This window comes from Miscanthus floridulus, chromosome 3, assembly GCF_019320115.1.
Source record: "Miscanthus floridulus cultivar M001 chromosome 3, ASM1932011v1, whole genome shotgun sequence".
Lineage (NCBI taxonomy): Eukaryota > Viridiplantae > Streptophyta > Magnoliopsida > Poales > Poaceae > Miscanthus > Miscanthus floridulus.
In genome coordinates, this window is record NC_089582.1 from 115725362 (window position 1) to 115746089 (window position 20728).

The window sequence follows — 20728 nt, forward strand, 5'->3', positions numbered from 1 at the left end:
ACGCCGAGAGGTGATGTTAGATCTGCCCCACAACTCCATTACGATTGGGGAGAAGGTGGGCGCAAGCTCGACGGTGGCTACAGGACAGGCGTAAGCTTGACGGCAGCTGCAACATGGACACAAGCCGGTCGACGGTGGCGGTGCGAGCGCAGGAGGCAGGGGCGATTAGCGGTGGATGTCTTAGATGCAAAGGCAAGGGAGTAAAATACGGAACCTTGGGGGCGAACCCCGTGGTTTTATAGGGGCGACGGACGCGAGAAGGGCAACCGTCCGCCTCAATCTCCGGGCCTGCCACGCGCACCGCCGCGTTACGTCGCGGGACACGCGCCCACAGTCCCTATCCTCTCCCACCAAAAATCATGGTGGACGGTTCACCTTCCCCAGGCGAATCTAGACTCTCTACCCATCTGGGAAACATAGGTCATGAAGACTTTTTTCTTCTTGGCCCACCTAGGGCCCAGAAGCTCGGCGGCCGGCCCAACTGAGGACGGATCCGCGAACGATCCGAAATCAAGGGCGCAAGCATTACTAGGATCTCGATCCATGGTCAAGCCCCAGTTAGGTCAGCTCTGAATGAGATCCCCACGAACGGAATACTACGATCCCCTCGAAAAAAATATCCAGTTGGTGAAAAACTAAGCCCTTCAGCCTTACCCGCAAAGGGTCCAATACAACCCTCCGGGCGACCCTACTCGAATCACCCGGGGGCTCAGGGGCTACACCCATCGGGTGCGCTCACGCGCACCCTATGGCAAAGTAACTCCGATGAAATCGAGAACACCCTCAGGCGATTCTATCCAAATCACCCGGAGGCTCGGGGGCTACTATTAGCGACCTAATAATAGGGTACCTTAGGAGGTGGAACCAATAATCATCGAACATTAAAAACTTCTGGACGGACAAGGACGTCGCTACGTTCCTTGCCCAACTAACGGGAGTTTGGTTCCATCTTGCCCGATGCCTTTAGGCTAGCCCGCCTCGCCCGAGGGCTAAGGGCTAGTCTCCATCTCGCCCGATGCCTTTAGGCTAGCCCTGCCTCGCCCGAAGGCTAAGGGCGGGTCACCGTTCCGCCTGATGCCATCGGGACAACTCCGCCTCGCCCGAGGGTTAAGAGATAGACTCCGCCCCGCCCGACCCCCGAGGGGTGGGCTCGGTCACGCCCAAGGGATAAGGACTGGACTCTGTCTCGCCCGACGACCGAAGACGAACCTCGCCCCATTCGATGTCCAAAGACTGGTTTCATCTTACTTGATAACCTCTCCTTCGTTCCCTCATGATGATGGGTACAGAGCAAGATAAGACGTTCGGGTCAACCACGGCTTCAAGGACCATACCCTGCGCCCCGGTAGGAAAGGTACTACCAAGAAACGACTGTATGGGTGCTTTAGACCCTTTCGGGCGCCGCAGAGCCCAAAAGGTATTGCAGGCGTGTGCTCTTCGCCCTGTAGAGTTGTAGGTGTCGCCTTCAGCTCTGGGACACAGAACCCGACGAAGATATACGACAACCACTACACTCTAGAAAAGGATTTGTGATCTCCATGAAGGACGGACATGCCGTCACCACGTTATGGACCCAAGGGAGCGGCGCCCGCTTCCCGACCCCTTGGGTCCACCCAATCAAAGGACCTTGCCCACAGCGCTACTCCGGACCCCGACCCCGCGTTCCTCCGACAGAGACTCATAGGAGCCAGAGGGCGTGCGGAGCAAGACTGGGCAAGGCTCATAAGTCAAAACTACTGTACTGCGGCTCATACCCTGTGCAGGGCAGTATTCTGCAAACATCCTGACATTCTACAGAGACATCGACAGTATTGTAGGCGCTTATTATCCTTTCACATCCATCAGAATGAGTAACCGAGCTGGGTAGACGTGAGCCACAAGGCTAGGTGGAGTACGCATACTAAGTCTTCACCCTTGTAAAGTCGTCCCCTTCATCTATAAAAGGGGACGCGCTTCCTCCAACAAAGGGGGACCGCACAATAGAACACGCACACACAGTCAAGCTGCTACAAAGCTCTTGGTCTCCTTTCGACCCTTCCATCAGAGACTTGGGACCTGTCCCTCTCTCGATCGTTTGTATCACCTATTACGAACCATTCACAGTGCTAATAACACGAGCAACAACAAACTGGACATAGGGATATTCAGCCCGAACTAGTATAAATCTTGTGTCCTTTAGCGCACCATCCGAGCCTAACGTGTATTATTATAAATTTACTTGCCGGTGCTGGTACGAAACACCGACACTCCTTGTTAACTTAAATGACGTAGAGTATCTACAAGAGTTTTTTCTTAAATCCATTATCTAAATCATTATTTAAAAGATATTTGAATAAAATTCGCTCTTTATATTATTCTACTATTCCAATATTTTTTTAATATTTTGTGAATTATTCTTGTTCTTTATCTTTGGTTAGCGAGAATCCAAATAGAAGATGATAGGCCCCGTTGGGATAGCTCCGCTCGATGATTCTTCGGACTCTGATCGAGTGATTCCATTGGATTCATAGGAGGAAGCAGCGTGGGGAGCTGATGAGAATTGATTTTCTGCTAATCCCCACCGGAATATAACAGGGAACAGGGTGAAGTAGATTTTTTTAGTTCTCAGCTCGTAGTGTAAATGGAGAAGTGATTCTCTGCTGATGCCCACCTGAATCAGTTGGTATTTTGAGCATTTGGCTGGTTGAGAGTGATTCTCTTCAGAGAAGCTGAAGTTGGAGCTCTCCCAAACGCCCTTAAAAAAATTGTTTGAGGAATTTTTTCATCAAAATTTCTATTCTCATCGATAAAGAAAATATATAAAGACTTGTGAATTTGCTGTTACAAATTGCTTAAAAAAAACAAGCTCTCTTCGTTTGGGCCATCAATATCCAAATTCCGAAGTCGTCCACGCTCGCCCCCCTCCGATAAACGAGACAGTTAGCCCCCTTGGGTCCGGAAAACGCAAAACTCTCCTCGGCAATCTCCATCTCAAAATTCTCTCGCCTGACCACCCAAGCTCAAGTCCAAACCCTAACCCGCGTCCCAGCTCGCCGTCGGCATGTCCGCCAGGTTGCTCCGGCGAGTTCTCCAGGAGCGTGAGGCCGCCCCGCAGGACACTGACGTCGCCGACGACGACCAGCCGGCGGAGGAGGAGGCCTCTCCTCCACGCTCCTCCGCGCGGAACCTCTTCGATCTCCTCTACGACGGCAACGGCGACGAAGAAGATAAAGAGGTGCGTGCCTCCCGGTCCCTGATGATCATCTCGTTAAGGTTTATAGTTGTTAGGTTGTAGTAGGAGCACTTTTTGTAATCGCCCCCAATGTGCTGAGCTCGTAGCTTCCGAGAGATATCGTACGTCAATGGTAAAACTGTTAGGTGCAAACAGAGAAGGTCCTCGGTCCTCCTATGGGAATTTCACGATTTTGATTTCAGTTTTGGGGAAGGAGGAAAAGGAAACAAGTTTCAATTATGCGTATATTGTTGATTAGAGGATGTATATACTTAATATAACTCCAGAAAAGGATCAGGAAAGGCTCAAGGCTGCACAGTGATGATGACTTTTTCGGTCTCATTGGAGCTGCTACTTGTCCACCTTTTATCATCGAGTGGGTTGTTGAATGGGATCTGAGGTTTGTTTTATTTCTTAAGAGTTGGGTTAAGTGTCGTGCTGTTCTACAAATGAGGAGATGGCTAAGTATACATAAAAAATACATACCTAGTTAAGCTGGCATCCCCAGCCCTTCCTGTGAACTGTCTATGCTTTCTATAGAAGCTGGAGGTAAACATGTCTATGGAAAAGATATACGTAGAAAGAAGTTTCCTATTAAAGTATGGATTTTGTACTTCATACTTAACAAATTTTATTTGGCTTGCTCGGATTCATTCAATGTGTCAGGGCATTTGTTTTCATTTATTTATTGCAGGTTATGGTGTGTATTTTTCTTGTAATTATGATCTTAAAGGTGTAAGAAACAAAAATAACAATGGTTATGAAATCTTGGACCCAGTTTTCATGATGTAATCTTGCCTCATAGCTTCATATCATAGCTCAGCTTTCATGGTACTGTGCTCACCAGGGTTCAATAGATCTTTGTATTAATCAGACTTGATGTTAATGTTCTGTTCTTGTTCTGCTACAGGAAGATGAAACAGAAATAATTCAAGCTTTGAGCTATACAGAACAGAAACATTCTGAGCAAAAGAAGGCGAATGTTGTTCCCGAAACAAACAAAAAATCAAAGAAAAAGAAAAAAAAGAGCAAGGCAGAGCCATCATCAACAAAGTCAAAGGATGCACAGTCGTTGGATTCAATTCTGGAAGCTATTGAAAAGAATACAATACAACAAAGATCTCATCAGAGTGACAGGGCAGCTGGAAAGGAATTTGAGACAAATGAAGCTACTCATGGGGCATCCTCTGTTCTTGCAATAGACCCCAAACATCTAAAGGGTGAAAATGAGATGAGACGCATTTTTGGATCAAAGGTAGTGGATTCATTTGAAAATCAACGGAATATGCCAAGCAGTTCAAGGCAAGTACGTGGTGCTAGGCGTGTTGTCCATAATCCAAGAAAAACTCTTCTTGTGTCTCCACCTAGCTACTGGCCACCATGGGATAAGTCGATATCAATGGATCTTCTTGAGATGAAGAATGGTTTGAATTACTTCAGGTGAGGTCTTATCTTATCTGTTCTTGTGTCTAATATTTGTATGAAACCCTCTTTGCATGTGGCATATCGTCGTAGTATTGTAGAACATCTTAAGGCATAAGCAGAGTGCGATTTCGAAGATGTGTGGGAATCTGGAAGAAGTCTTAGCTTCCTAGTTCCATATATGAGTTAACCTTTTTAATAACAGCTCTTAATTGTTTGCAGGTACACATATGATCCTTCAGTCAGCCATGTGCAGGAATTATTTGAAGCTGACAAAGCAGCAAATGATCTCAATGCTATTGCAGCTATATTAGGGAAATATCCATACCATCCAGAATCATTGTTGACATTTGCTGAACTTTTCAAATATTCTGGAGAGCATCAATCATCAGCAGATGCAGTGGAGAAATGTCTATTTGCATTGGAGTGTGCTTGGCATCCTTTATTTAGCCCACTTCAGGGCAACTACCAGTTGAAATTCAGCCATGACATAAATAAGCCACTGTTTACAGCACTCTTTAGTCACATGAAAAATCTGGATAGGCGTGGCTGCCACCGGTCTGCTTTGGAGGTCTGCAAGTTTCTATTGTCACTGGACTCTGATGATCCAAAGGGTGCTCTATTTTGCATTGATTACTTTGCTCTAAGATCACAACAGTACAAATGGCTGGAGCAATTTGCAGAAGAGTACCAGTGTGATAACTCCTTGTGGTTATTTCCAAATTTCTCATTTTCTCTTGCTATTGCACGGTTTTACCTTGAGCGTGATGCAGCATCAGAGGGTTCTGATGATGCTGACAAGTCAACATCTCTTGATCTCATGAAGCAAGCTCTGATGCTTCATCCTATGGTGCTTCGCAAGATAGTTGACAAGGCTCCTCTGAAAGACTCATCATGGACCCAAATACTCAGAAATGTGTTCTTTGGATCAGCAAAACCGGGAAGCCCTTCACTTGAGCATATGATCAATATATATGTGGAACGTCATTATATCATGTGGAGATTCCCAGAACTGCAGAACTTACTGAAAGAGGCTGCTCTTTTGGTGATTGAATCACTAAAGCAAGATAACAGGGAAGCCCAGGACTGGGCATGTGTTAGAAAGGAGGCATTCTTGTCAGAGAAGAATGAGTAAGTTCCTCTGAAATCTGTGAAAAATCAGAGTTCACTTGACTGTTCTTATCAATTATGCCCTTTGCTTTCATAACTTTGCATTGCTTATGAATCTTTGGTAGCGACATGAGTTGTTGATTTTGCCTACAATTTGAAAGGTTATATGGAAAATATAGGGTTGATCTAGCATAGCTATGCTATCGCAACTTAGCTGTAGTTTTGCATGTGGAGTTTAGCAAATTATGGTACCTATAACATTTTCTAGTTTCAGTGATACTCCCTTGACTGCGTATTATGGTATAATGCAATGTTTTAGAAATTATACCAGACTAGACATTCTGAGTAGAGTTATGAGTTCCTGAGGTTGCCCCCTACCTTGCAGGTACTCTCATCTGCTTGTTTCAGACTTCTCTGACACAACGCCGTCACTCCCACCAGAAGAACTACGGCCATTCATGGTCGGTCCAGGAATGGTGCATGAGATGCCACCTGTTGAACAAGAAGCTGGACCCGAGAGACTCCGTGCTCCTCGTGAAGTCGCTGGGCGTAATCCTGCGGTAGTCTTCCTTGAATCACTGCTCCCATGGGTTGACTATGGTGACAATCATCACGATGCAAACGACGACAACGACGATGATTGATCAGTTGGAGGTACAAAGTGGCAAGGACTCACAATTGTGCCTGAACTATTGAATGTGACACATGATTAAGAAAAGTTGCTGTTGCTCATAGGGTCACCTCCGTACCATCAATAATCACAAGTCCACAAGCCAAGTGGTCTTGTGTTTTTCATGGTGTTGTCGAGGCCTGAGGTTAAATATGTAGTATAGCTCATCTGCTAAATTGGCAAAACATACATGCCAAATTTTAGGGATCGAGTACCATCCTTGTCCGAGACTCGAGTTTATGCCAATTCTGCAACTGATCTTTTATTTACCCTGTCTTTTACCGACGTTCAGGTTATCCGACTTTGTAAAAGGGTTTAATACTGTAAGGTACTGTTAGAAAATTTACCCAAATGTTGCGATTCTTGTTCCTCCCCTGGTCTCAGATTGCCCCAGTGCCCTGCACCCGGAGGCAGGCAGCACCGCAGCAGGCTGTTAGGATGTTACAGGTATATACAATGCACGCGACCACGTGCCACTTGTACGTGGTTCTTGTACCCGCATGGCGTTTGTCATCATACAGCTTGGTCGTATTTATTTTATAAGCCATGATTTATCAGCTAATGAATATTTTTTTTCTCACATTAAATCAGCCAACAATATTTTTAGTCATGGCTTATAAGCCAAACCGGTCTAAACGAACAGGGCGATGGGTGCTCTAGTTTGGCACTTTGGGTCTGCTGAGCCACGTGCCAGCCAGGAAGCTTCAGCAGGCCAAAAAGGTCTGGGCACTATTGCCGTCTTTTGAGGGAGCGAGCAAGTACAACAAACCTGTGGCCGTTTGGTGGTTGTGTCTGAGCTCAGCGGATATGTCGTACTGTCTGGTGGTGACTTGACCGCGACTATACAGTTACGTGAGATTTCTTGTCACGGGCTCTATAAGGCCGGCCTTGGAACCATATGTTTTTTACATGCTGAAATATGAATCGATGCACCCACCAATCTCTCTCCCTCATTGACTTTTACATCTACATAAGACTATGACTCTGAAAATCTGGGATTTTTTCCTCCATTACAGCGAGAGAGAAATTGTTAAGAAAAAACACATGCATGAGAGATACCCTAAAACTAATGCTGCCAGTTCCTTCTATCTTGGTTTGTCTTGGATAAAGCCTTTGTGAGTTTTTACCATCAATGTCTTAAAATATAAGTCTATCTAGGTTTGTCTTGGATAAAATCTTTTTGAGTTTTTACCATAAATATCTAAAAAATCGTGTATAGATTTGAATTGCTAGATTCATTAGAGAAATACTTTCATAATCTTTAACTCTTTTTTTATTTAAGGACCATGCTCCTAATGGACTATATTTACATGAGGAAGTATACTAACTTATACTGATGCTGGACACTATTGGCTTTTCATATATGCTTGTTCATATCATGAGGTTATATTCCATTGGTCACATACATTTTACTATCTCTAGTCAAGTGAATATGATGGAGCTACGCAACATGTTATTTTTTTTCAATGTAACTTAATTATAAGCAATACCAAACAACTACAACTTGTGCAAACACACAAAAGAATTGAGTATAAATAGGGAGTTGTCCTCCTACTATTTATAGAATGGAACACACCCACGAGATCCATATATATTATTTGAACCTTTTGGATCTAACTTACTGTTTATAGAATGGCCACTTTGGGTTTTATCTTAAGCTATTCTCATGATAAAAACAACGCACGAGCCTTTTATCGCGTATGATGCAACAAGCCCATATAATAAGCTAGGCTACTTTTTTTATTTGTTGTCTCATGGAAAGTGTGTTCTATAGAAACAATGCATTGGGATGTTTTTTTTTGCCAGCTATAATTTAGTAGAATTGGAGACCAGATAAATTCATATAAATGCATTGATCGATGAAAATTGTGTTCTATAGTCCTCATCTGCTAACATAGCTGAAGAGAAAGACCTAGACTCATGTCCATCTTGTTTTTTTTATAAAAAAATACGGGTTCTCTGACTATAATGTGTGTATGGATTGTAAATTATGCCTTTTCAACCTACTCAAGGCAAAAGTCATAGTCATATTATCGATTGGTATTCTTGTTCTTTATCTTTCTGTTTGTAACTATAACTTGTTTATTGTCTTTGTGATGTGTTTCACAAATATCCTTTGGTGGTTTAGAAAATCCTAGGGCAGAGGAAGACAAAAGAGACATGTAGACACCCCACTCCTGCTTTAAAATGTGTTCTCTCCAACGGTACACGAGTCCGTTAACACATACCTGTCCATAAACCTCTCCACCGTCCGATCTCCATCCAACGCCTTGAAAAATCCCACCCACTAATCCCCTCAACCATTTAATCCCAAGTCAGGCTTCCTGTACCCACTGCCACCGGGCCCGGAGATACCATTACGCCCACCTGTCAGAAGCCGCACCCGCTCTAGCGCCATGTGAACGCTGCGACCGAGGCGGACTCGCACTCACGTGCTTCGCGCGTGCGGCCGTGGAGAGGAAAGAAACCCGAAACCCTTTGCGTCGTCTCGGCATCTCTCTCCGCTTCGAAACCCCGGACTCGAAGGAAGATAGGAAACCCTCGCGAGTCGCGTTGCCTCGCCTCCGTCCCCTCAGCTGCCCGCCGCCGCCTCGAATCCGCCCGGGCTCGGAAGGTCCCGCGCCCCCACGGATCGGATTCGTGAGGTTAGCACCCGGCGGCGACGGACTCGGGATTTTCCCCTGATTTTTCGCTCTCATTTTGGTCTCATTTTCGCGGGGTTTTAGTTCGGACATCTGGCGTGGGGTGGGTTTTTGTTCGCTTGTATGAATTTTGGATGATTCGTGGTTGGCTGACTGGAGTTTGGTAGGGGAGGGTTCGTATTTTTGTTCATGGGTTTGATTTTTTCCTGGGTGTTTTTTTGGGGACCGGACTGTTCAGTGTGGAAAAATAAACAGCAGGTTCCATTTTGTAATGCACTAGCGGTAAATTTGGTATCGTTTGATATCTTATCTGTGTATACGCAGGTTGGTGGATTCGGGGCTAGGGTTTGGGGATTGGCTGCAATCGTGGGGCTGTTTGGCCTAATCTGAGGACCAATGGGCAGCATGGTCTGAAAGTGGACCTGAGGAGGACGGAGGGATGGTAGTAATGGAGGGTAAGGGGGATGCGTCAGTGACGCCGGTGAGGACTAGTGACCGGCTGCGGCAGCGTCCAAAGTACTATGGCCGTGTTTATATGTACTACAAGCCAGCCATGAGGAAGAAGGTTAAGTCTAAGAAGCGAACTACGGCATCACAGATTGTTAAGAAACTGCTTCGCAAGCCAGCTGCACGTCCGCCACCTGCTGATGTAAGCTAATTTGTCTGCCTATGCTTAATGAGCCTCTGTTCTCACTTGTTCTTCGTGGTGATCTTGTTGTATTGATAACTGCATGTGTGGGAGTGGCAATGTGTGCATGCAATTGACAGTATGTTAATATTTATGCATCATTTGAACTTTTGGAACTTGTGTGTGTAGCTGTGAATTCGGTAGCCTTGATGGGCGTGCTTGATGGTGTTATTTCAGGTCTATTATATGCAGGCCTAAATATCTGATAAGTTATGCTGGACTGTTGGATAATTAGTAATTTGTAGGTCCTGTGTGCCCATGGCATTTTGGTTGAATGGCTGCCATCTCTGTCTCGTTTCTGTGTAGTTTGTGCTGTGTCTGATACAATTATGCATCGCAATAAATCGTGTAACCTGTGTATATGCATTTCTTCTGTAGTGGGTTTTCAACCTCTGTAACGTCTCTGTTTTTCTGTTTCATCAATCTTCTAGAAACCAATTTTAAAGAACATTTTTTAGGGGTAGGTGTGTGTTTCTAGAAGAAAAATTGTTTCAGTGTGGATTGAAGGGTTGATGACATCACTATTTCTAAAAGGTGAAAACAGACCTTTGAAGTTGGTTCTGTATTTTGTCTCTTTCTTGATTTTTTTCCTCACTGAAAATACTACCTCTGTTCCAATATGTAAGTCATTTTAGTTGTCCTAAGTCAAACTTCTCTATCTTTAACCAAGTTTATAAAAAATGCTTGAATATTCACAGCATCAAATTAGTTTCATTAAATGATTAAATCTTCCATGAAATGTCTTGATAGTGTATTTATTTGGTATTGTTGATTTTAATATTTTTTTTTACAAACTTGATCAAAGCTAGAGAAGTTTGACTTAGGACAAAACTAAAACAACTTACATTTTTTGAAAGAATGAATTATTACTTAATTAAATCCAATTGTGGGAGTTGTCATGATTATTATATTTTAATCTGTTTTATTTAACTGATTTATCTGGTTGTTAGTTTATTTATAATTATTGAAAATCCCTATCACCCATGTAGCGTTTTTTGTTACAAGGTATATTATGCTTTTACAAAGGCTGCACGGTTGCATGTTTACAAATAGGCTTTTATTGCTAGGGTACATGCCAACGTTAACCAATTGCTCATCTGCCCTTGTTTACAAAGTCTGTTTCTAAAAGGTGAAAACAGACTTTGTAAAATTCACCAGTGGATCGCTCAAGGTCCAAATCTAGCTAGTTAATGTTGATCACCTAATCAATGCAGAAATATCACTGTGGAGCCACATGTCATTTTCCAACATCATCTTCTTCCTCTCTCTCACACACTAGCAAGCATATGCTAATTAGTGATATTTTGACCTTGTGTGGCGCAATTAACGAGTTCAAGGACCCGGATTTGCAAATTAAAAGTTTAGGGACCTAGGTGACACCACCGAACAAGTTTGAGGACCACTGTTGCATATTATGAAGGACTGCTGTCTGTTTGTAAGGACTCCATTTTTTGTGCTCAGCTGGCTAGCTTATGATAATTTTCTTTATAGTCTATTGCAGCAAATTTGCGTCGTTCAACGCGAAAGCGAAGGATTTCCGTAAATCTGGAGGGCTATGATACAGATAGTTCAAGTATGGAAGATGATGATCTTATGGTGAGTTTCTACAGTTCCTGAAAAGTTACTTGTTCAAATTAGTACCCTCTGTTCCAACTGGCAACTAAATTTACTGGTTATTATTGAATTATCTCACATTTTTCTTTACAGAGACCTAGATATCGATCTTCAAAGAGTAAAGGGGGGAAACAATGCTGCCCATGATGAAAGTGTCAGCTAGACCAAAGCGCCAGAAGTTGTCTAACTCCATACCTCGCCGCGAAGGTTTACGGCCTAGAAGATCTTTGCGAGGACAAAGACTGCATCCATACCATGAATCTGAGGATGACCAGGAAAGCTCTGAAGAACAAGGTGCAGAAGATCAAAGAGAAAATGGTAATGAGATTGAAGAGGATGTTGGTGATGAGGAGGAGGTTGATGGAGGTGATGAAGCTGAAGGAGATGGAGATGATGAAGATGGCGAGGAAGAGCAAGAAGGAAGGAGGAGATATGATTTAAGGGAACGTTCAGAGGTTCGTAGACCATCCCCTCGTAAGGAAGGAAAGCACAGGACCGCAATCTCCTCGTAGAGTACTAGTTCACGGAATTAGTCCAAAGAACAGCAAGTATTTAAAAAAAGGTGGGTCGCGCATGCATAAGCGCCCTCAGTTTCTCTTTGCCAGATGATTCAGATGATTCCCTTCTTGTGGATGAGCCGGATGAGGGTCCATCCATGCCATGGATGCGCAGTGGGAGGGGAGGTATGCCATGGTTGATGGGTGGGTTGGACATGCATAGTCCAGCAGCATGGGGTCCTGAGTGTTGGAGCATCTGGTTGGGGTCATCAGGGCGACACTTCTACTTCAGCTCATGCCTGGGGTGCAAACTGCTGGACCAAGTTCTAAGGGAGGAGCTGACATTCAGCCTCTGCAGGTTGACGAGAATGTGAGCTTTAAAGATATAGGTGGACTATCGGAGTATATTGATGCTCTAAAGGAAATGGTTTTCTTCCCATTGCTGTATCCAGATTTTTTTGCAAACTATCACATCACTCCTCCTAGAGGTGTTCTGCTTTGTGGCCCGCCGGGCACAGGAAAGACATTGATTGCCCGCGCCTTAGCTTGTGCTGTCCTCTAAAGCTGGCCAGAAGGTCAGTTTTTACATGCGCAAAGGAGCTGATGTTCTTAGTAAATGGGTGGGAGAGGCTGAAAGGCAGCTAAAGTTACTTTTTGAGGAAGCTCAAAAGAATCAGCCGTCAATTATATTCTTTGATGAAATAGATGGCCTGGCACCTGTGAGGTCTAGCAAGCAAGAGCAGATTCACAATTCAATTGTTTCAACACTGCTTGCTTTGATGGATGGCCTTGATTCACGTGGGCAAGTTGTTTTGATTGGAGCAACTAACAGAATTGATGCCATTGATGGAGCATTGCGTAGACCTGGCCGATTTGACCGTGAGTTTTATTTTCCTTTACCTGGCTATGAGGCTCGAGCAGAAATACTGGATATCCATACAAGGAAATGGAAGGATCCTCCACCGAAGGAACTAAAGATGGAACTTGCTGCTAGCTGTGTGGGCTATTGTGGAGCTGATTTGAAGGCATTATGTACAGAAGCAGCTATTAGAGCATTTAGAGAGAAGTATCCTCAGGTCTACACTAGTGACGACAAGTTTGTCATTGATGTTGATTCGGTCAGCGTCGAGAAGTACCACTTTTTGGAAGCTATGTCTACAATAACTCCTGCTGCGCACAGGGGATCTATTGTGCATTCAAGGCCACTTTCAACGGTTATCGCTCCATGTCTGAAGAGGCATCTTGAGAAAATAATGGAACAAATTTCTGATATTTTCCCTTTCCTTTCATCCATAGATTTTAGCAAGTTCTCTGCTCTTTCCTATGGATCTTCCATCCCCCTTGTTTATAGACCTCGCCTTTTGATATGTGGTGGTGAAAGTGTTGGACTGGTAGGGCTGTTCCTCTCAATAAATAGATAGTATCATATTAAGTGTTTTTCCTTTTCACTTCTGATGTGTTTTTGGCTTAGCAGGATCATGTGGGACCAGCTGTTTTACATGAGCTTGAGAAGTTCTCTGTTCACTCCTTGGGACTGCCATCTCTTCTCTCTGATCCAAGTGCAAAGACACCTGAAGAAGCTCTTGTGCATATTTTTGGGGAAGCCAAGAGAACAACCCCATCCATTCTGTACTTGCCTCAGTTCCATCTTTGGTGGGATACGGTTAGTACTTAGTAGACTCTAGACATGCTGTTTTAGTTATTCAAAGTCAGCTTTGGCATGATTCTGACAATGTTTAATAGTGATCATTTAGTCAAGTACTTCTTTCTTTATGTTACAGGCACACGAACAACTCAGGGCCGTGTTATTGACTCTGTTGAATGAGTTGCCCTCTAACCTTCCAGTTTTATTGCTTGGAACATCATCAGTGGCTTTCACTGACCTCGAAGAAGAGTGTGCTTCCATATTCTCTTCTCGCAATGTGTATGTTCCTTGCCAAATGTTTTTCTGCTTTTCCTGGGTTGTGTTGGTTTGCCCTTACGATGTAAGCTAGATATAAAGTGATCATTGCTTACCTATTACTTAGATGGATTAATTCTCCATTATGTATTATTTCTTTGTTACTGATCTTTTATTATTAGTCTCTACTCTTGACTCTTGATCTCTGTAAATGGTATTGCTCATTAATTTTTTTAAAGCAATCTGCTTTGGCCTAGCCTAGGCACTAAATATGCTGTAATGGTAGGCACATAATTGAGGAAACAGTTTGTTTCCTGTTCATTGACTTTTGGACTTTAGTTCTTTGTATGTCACCTGCTTCATGCCATGTTCACTGAATTTCTTCCTATCTTATCTTTCACCAAGGAAATAAAATCTTTGTGTGATATAGGTATCAAGTCGATCATCCAAGTTATGACGATAGATTGAGATACTTCAGTATATTGTTTGAGTCATTGCTCTCTTTCCAAACGGAGGAATCAAGAAACAAGTCAAAGAAACAGAAGTCTGCTATTGATCTTCCCAAAGCCCCAAAAGAAGTGGAGGGCCCTAAGGTTTCTGAGCTAAAGGCTAAGGCAGAAGCTGAGCAGCATGCTGTTCGTCGAATGAGGATGTGTCTCCGAGATATCTGTAACCGGTCTGCAGCTTACTCTAATTATAGAAGCAGTTAGTTGTGATATTTCAAAATCATAAAATCTACCTTCTTAACTTTGGTTTGAAACACAAGTGCTTCTGTTGGTAGCTTTTTATTTTATTTTTCCTTTATCTCTTGCAATCTCATCAGTATTGTTCAGTTGGCTTTTGAAACCTGATAGAGCTAATAGTGTGACTGCTTATCTTTTCAGCATTTTGTACAACAAAAGGTTCAATGTATTTCACTTCCCGGTATCAGAAGAGGAGGTGCCTGACTATCGATCAATAATCCACAAGCCCATGGATATGGCTACTGTCTTGCAGCGGGTGGACTCTGGACAGTACCTTACCAGGGCAGCATTTATGAAGGATATTGATCTTATTGTCTCAAATGCAAAGGTACATCTTTTGGTGAACTTAGTTTCTTGATTCATGTTTGCATATGTTCTGGCCCTACAGTTCATTACAATTCAGTGGTGAGAGTTGTGAGGATGACTGCTTAAATAATGCCAAACTTCCCCTTCTGTGACCTATACAGACTTACAATGGGGATGACTACAATGGATCTAGGATCGTCAGTAGAGCATGTGAACTCAGAGATGTGGTATCTTGTTTGTTCTCACTTTCTCCTACATTGGGTTGTCGACAATGCCTCTACAGATTATCATTGTTATGTCTAATGAGCCTCTTTTTGGCCAGGCCCAAGGTATGTTGTCACAGATGGACCCATCTTTGGTGTCCTTTTGTGATAAAATTGCTTTACAGGGTGGGCCACAGCAGGTTGTGGATGATGAAGATAGCTCTATTCTTCAAGCAGCGCCTGTTGCTCAGCTGGTTTCTGGTACTAGATTAAGTGCAAGGCTTCGCAATGTACAGCCCGAAGTAAACCTGTCACAAAGTTATGAAGTGCTAAAGCGGCAAAAGAAAAGTGCTGAAAATGAACAGAGTCAGTTTTCATGATCTTAACTATAACCATTGCATTTGCTTGTTAACTGTGATTGCAATAATTATGGAAAATGTTGATCTGTTGTTTCAGGCATGACCAAAGATGTGGCAGCTAGAGATGAAAAGTCTCCTGAAGATGTAGATTTGTCAAAGCCAACTGACCCAGAAGATGCTGCAAAAGAACTAGAGTCAAATGGCACAACGAAAGAAGCCAACAATTCACCAGCAGAAGAACCAGAAGTACCTTCTCCTGAACCCATGGAGTCTGACAATGGTCAAGTCGCCACTACCGTGGCTACTGGTGACGACTTGCTAGGACAGCTAGAAGCCCTAAAGCAACGCTTCATGGAACTCACTGCAAGCTACGGCGTGCCGCAGCTGGAGAGGCTGTATTCCCGGATAATGAAAGGAGCAATAGAGTTGACAAGTAAAGAAAGGAACGAGGATCATAGACGGTTAGTAGTTAGGTATTTGTTGACATTCGTTGAGAACAGCAACAATTTTTAACTCTGGCGCGCAATAAGATTCTTGTTTTTCCTTGTACATCCTCTTCGGAACGAAAGAATAGTAGTGGTTCATCTGGGGAGCTATCCCCCTTGTAACAAATCTGCCAAATGCTCAAGTGTTAGTGACACAGTTTTGCCATGAATGATGTAGCAAGTTCACCCTTTGTAGATTTGTCATGTACATTCCTCAGCGTTTGTTGTACCTCAGCTTGATGAATTTATGAGGTGGAATTCTCTATTCATACATAACATGTGGTTACTATACTAGCTATCGTAGTTTTCTCATTGCGCTTTCTCATCGTAGTGGTAGTTTTGGTATCTGATGCAAGGTATTGCTTTCTGTAAGAAATTGGAAACTTCAACTGACGTAGAAGCTCACTCTTAGATCCGTACGTGGAAAGCTTTGCCTACACGGTTTGCGCCTCTACTACAGTCGATGCTCATCACTCGCAGCGCAGAGACACCTTAGAAATCAGAGTTTGCACCGACACCAACACAAAGGGAACCTACCTGCAACAGCATCTCAGAACGCAACCGCACAATCCATTTTTTCACATTCGCAACAAGTGACCAAACGTTGGAATTAAACTCGCTGAACCATAAGCATGTCATACAAGCAAATGCAGAGTTCCAGTGATGTTCAGAACAAACGTTCACAAGGGCTTTGATTTCAGCAGCACAGATTGTTTTCCCCTAAGTTCATGGCATCATACGCGGTGTGCGCGGAGCATAAATCTACCATGATCCCACAGCACCCCGGGCTGGGTTTTCAAAGTGAGTGAAGCCCCAGTAGGTCTTCAAGGAGTATGGCGGGTAGATGGTTGATCCTTCAGTTGTGATCTTGGCAATCTGTAATTCAACTACAGGTTAGATCAATCTGTAACCATAAAATGAACTTTTGTTGAATGTTTACAGGTTAGAGCAATCTGTAACCAAGATCAATAGGTTCATACCTGGAATTTGTTGATAGATGACCTGTCACGGTACAGCAAGACCAGCAAGCACTTCTCAACCAGCTTAACAGCTTCTTCAAAAGTCATATCCTCGTGCCATTCAGCACGAAGTATTGGGATCGCCAGATGATTTCCAAATCCAGTAGCGACATGGTTTTCCTCAAAGTGGGTACCAATCATGTTAACCTGCACAGGCCAAGAATTAGGCATAGGATGTTGACAAAACAACACCAACGAATAAGTGGTACTATCATTTGAAAGAAGACCCTACCATGCCAAGATACTTCTCATCACCCTTTGGACCCTTTTTCACTCCACCAATTACAAGTGAGTTCCAGAGAGGATCAAACTTGTTGCGTCTGTTGTACATCACTCTTGTCAAATAATTGTGGATCTCTTTGGGGCCCAGAGAGTTTCCATCATCCCACATATGATCAGACAGACTGAAAAGAAAGAGAAAAATGAAGAGTTTAAAATTTCCATAGCATTAGAAAGAGAAACATGAGTTCACCATATAATAATCATTATGAAGTTCCATATTCACTTGTTAGTGATGGAACTTACGTTAGTTCATCCAGATAGCGCAGGATCTCCTGGAAATCGCTGTACTCTCCGCTTGCTCCAATGATGCTATGCTTGCCAACTGCCTTAATGCGTTCCACACTCTTGTATCTCAAAGTTGATCCATAGGAGGCTGCAAAGAGAATATAAGATTAAGTTCCCCATCGAGATAATGGTATTTCTCAGTGCAGAGGAACTGGGACCAACCTCCAGTGTCACATGCCATGATCACACCATCCTTGTATTTCAAGGCAATGACTGAAGTACCAGTCACATATGGATACCTGTTGTTGTGAGACAATGGCAGGAGTAAATCATGTGAATCGATAAACTTATCAAAACTGAAAGCATCATAATATAATAATAGAACTATAGATGAGCTGAACAGAAGTGCCACACTACAAGAAGCTTGGAAACTACAGCCATTCTGAAAAAAATCAAGCAAACAATTCCATATTGCCTTAACAGAGAGGGCAATGGAAACATAGACAAAGACTACACTCCGAACATAGCATACTGTAAAAATCCAGTCGTACACTTTCCACAAAAGCATACAGACCATGAGATGACACTCCGAACATAGCATACAGTTCAATTCTAATATAAATGATGCCATTGTATCATAACAATAGCTCTTATTTGCCAATTCATATGTTGGATCAATAACTGGAGACAGGAAAAGGGGGGAAAACTAATGTTCACACACTTAAAACCCCTCGGGTCTTCCAATTCTATTCTATTCCGACCTATTTCGTAAGACTGTCTCCAACAATGGAAACCTAAACACAACACCCATTCTCTGATTTGGATCGTATACAGGGAAAAGGATCCGCACCTAAAATTTAGGTTCTCCAACGGCCGACGCAAATCAATCGTCTTCTTCCTCGGTCTCTCCGCCGCCCACCCATCTCCATCCCGGCTGCCCCTATCTTTCCTCGGTTATGCACAGCACGTCGGCACTCTCACGCTCCTCCCCCGTTTTCTATTCAGATCCAGATCCCAGCCTCGAACAGGACCTCCAGGCCCGCCTGTTTACCCCGCGCCGCTGCGCACGAAGGCTCGGGCGAGCAAGCCTGCTCGTCGGCGCGCGGGCCAAGCACGGGCGAGTGCGTCTCCTCTCCAGCACGTGGGGGCACGCCAACCCACGCGCGGCCTCTACGCCAGCCGCCGGTGTAGAAGAGGAGAAAGGGCGGCGGATCTCGTCGGAGGAGAAGAGGAGGTCGGTCCGCCACCGCGACGGCCATGCCGGCCGTCTCTGCCTTCGTGCCACCAGCTCCGCCTCGATGCTGCCCCGTAAGCGCCGCCGAGGCCAAGCGCTGGAACACCGCGCCCCTGCCTCCGCCGCGCCGACGCCCCTGCCGTTGAGGTCGCGCTGCTCTGCTCCCTCCATCCCTCCCCTTCTTCTTCTCTGCTTCATCTGCTTTCTCCTCCCTTCTCTCTCTCGTCTTGTTCCGCGTTGGGGCAGAGCATCGCCGGAGATTTGGGTTGAGGAGAGAGAAGAGGGACGGAGGACGCACATTTGGCTTCCCTCTCTCCTTCTACGCAAAATGCGCCCTCGGAATGCCTACTCCATTGGACGCCGGCTTTTTCACATGCGCGATGCATTTTGAGGTTGGAGACAGTCTAAGTAATGTTAAATGTCACTACTCAACCATATGCACAATAACGAGTAATCCCCACAAGCAAATCAACATCGAAGCATCCTCGCGGACAACTATGAACATCTCAATGCCGAGTTCCGAACAGCGCTATGAATCATTAACCCTAACCCGCAACAGCCCATAGCGGTCCCAATGAACAAAAGCCTATTTTTCCCAACAAGATGTCATCTGGGGGAAACCAAACCGATGGAAGATGAAAATTTCGCCTTCCGTGTTAAATCACCCTAATCGACAAATAGTCCACCGCATTTTTTTCTCAAATCTTCGCCCAAAGAAGGGGGCAAAGAAACGCAGAGTTCCGATCTGAACCGCGACCGAAATCTTCACCCCGAAGGAGGGGGGCAAAGTAACGCGAAGTCGCGATCTGAACTACGAACGCGAGCACCGAACATAGGCCGACAGACTTACTGCGTCCGCTGCGTCGCGCCTCCTCCTGCCGCCGCCTGGCTCCCGCCCGCGGGGTGGGATCCCGCCGGAACGTTAGGGCCGCCGCCGCCGATGCTCTTGGCGAAGCCGTCCATGACGCTGAGCACCGGAGGTATTCGAGATGGGAGACGGTGGCGTGCGTCGGTCGGTGCGTGGGCTAACCGCGCTCGGGTTGCGAGAGGCGCCGAGCTGAGAACAAAGGGAGCAGCAACGGCGGCGGCGTGGTGTTAAGAGAGGTGACCCTTTTTCTTTCTTGCAACCGAAGCCGAAGAGGAGAGCGCCCCGAAAACGGGGATTATTAACTTTCTATCGTTATTATACCGATCGGCACCTCTCCTCAGGCTAACGGTTGTCACTGTATTTTCACCGGTAGATAGAGAAAACTAATATAAATTTATCATAGTTGTTCGCGTGGCATGCTAACCACGCAAGCCAGCGTGGGTCCAAGTCCGTGAGTCACGTAAAATGTCCCTCTTACCCTCATCCTACTCAGGTTGTCTCTCGCCTGCAAGGAAAAGGGATACGGAGGGAGCAGGGTCACTACAGCTAGGTGCTCGACAAAGAGCCTGCTTAGGCGCGCCGAGTGTGGGGCCTGGCTAAGCACGTCGGACTACGGTAGGAGGAGGCCACGATGACAAGGTAGGCCTAGGGTCGGTGCATGTGAACTCGTCGGCGACCGAAACGCGCTGCACGCGCCTGGCATTCGGTGGACGCCGGTTCACGGCGAGGCACGAAGGGACGGTGTTCCGGCCGGTGCGGCACCCTCACGTGTGCTGCTGATGTGTTGGCGAGCGGTGGGGGTGTGGCGGTGTTTGGGCGGTGCAGGACAGGGGCCAAGCCGCGGCCGTGCTGTGCGTGTGCGCACTCGCGTGCAGGAGCGTCGTCACTACGGCGGACGTCGATAGTGAGCGCGGACTCGGCCTGCGCCGGTCGGTGTGGAGGTGTGCCGGTGCTCGGTGTTACGCTGTAAATTATTTATTAAAACATGTCATGAACATTATGATTATATATTAATGTATGTAATAAAGTGTGTAGATTAATTTTTTAACTCAAAACGATCAACTAGAATACGAAACGAAAGTTAATTCAATAGTCATGTTATGTCACTTAAGGTTGAAAACTAATTTTTATTAAGCAAAAATGCTATGAAACATGTATGTGACACTCAAAGAAAGTTGAAAGTACTTTGTAGATGGCAATAAAATATTTGTTGTTGAAAAATATTATTGTTAGATAGTATTTCTAATAGC

The 20728-nt window shown here is 44.8% G+C and overlaps 2 protein-coding genes and 1 pseudogene across 2 annotated transcripts; 2 read left to right on the plus strand and 1 right to left on the minus strand.

The window, feature by feature from the left end:
- Positions 1 to 2905: 2905 nt before the first annotated feature.
- LOC136546598 (uncharacterized) lies at positions 2906 to 6775 on the plus strand. Its single transcript, XM_066538571.1, has 4 exons — positions 2906 to 3214; positions 4122 to 4651; positions 4856 to 5764; positions 6129 to 6775. Exons 1-4 carry the CDS (start codon positions 3041 to 3043, stop codon positions 6385 to 6387), a joined length of 1872 nt encoding a protein of 623 aa, XP_066394668.1. The 5' UTR covers positions 2906 to 3040; the 3' UTR covers positions 6388 to 6775.
- A 1973-nt stretch (positions 6776 to 8748) lies between these two features.
- LOC136542152 (ATPase family AAA domain-containing protein At1g05910-like) lies at positions 8749 to 16016 on the plus strand (annotated as a pseudogene).
- A 428-nt stretch (positions 16017 to 16444) lies between these two features.
- Positions 16445 to 19777, minus strand: LOC136542153 (proteasome subunit beta type-4-like). Its single transcript, XM_066534460.1, has 6 exons — positions 19461 to 19777; positions 17599 to 17675; positions 17395 to 17524; positions 17102 to 17273; positions 16831 to 17016; positions 16445 to 16726 (listed from the first exon to the last, which is right to left on the minus strand). Exons 1-6 carry the CDS (start codon positions 19571 to 19573, stop codon positions 16613 to 16615), a joined length of 792 nt encoding a protein of 263 aa, XP_066390557.1. The 5' UTR covers positions 19574 to 19777; the 3' UTR covers positions 16445 to 16612.
- Between the last annotated feature and the right edge of the window lie 951 nt (positions 19778 to 20728).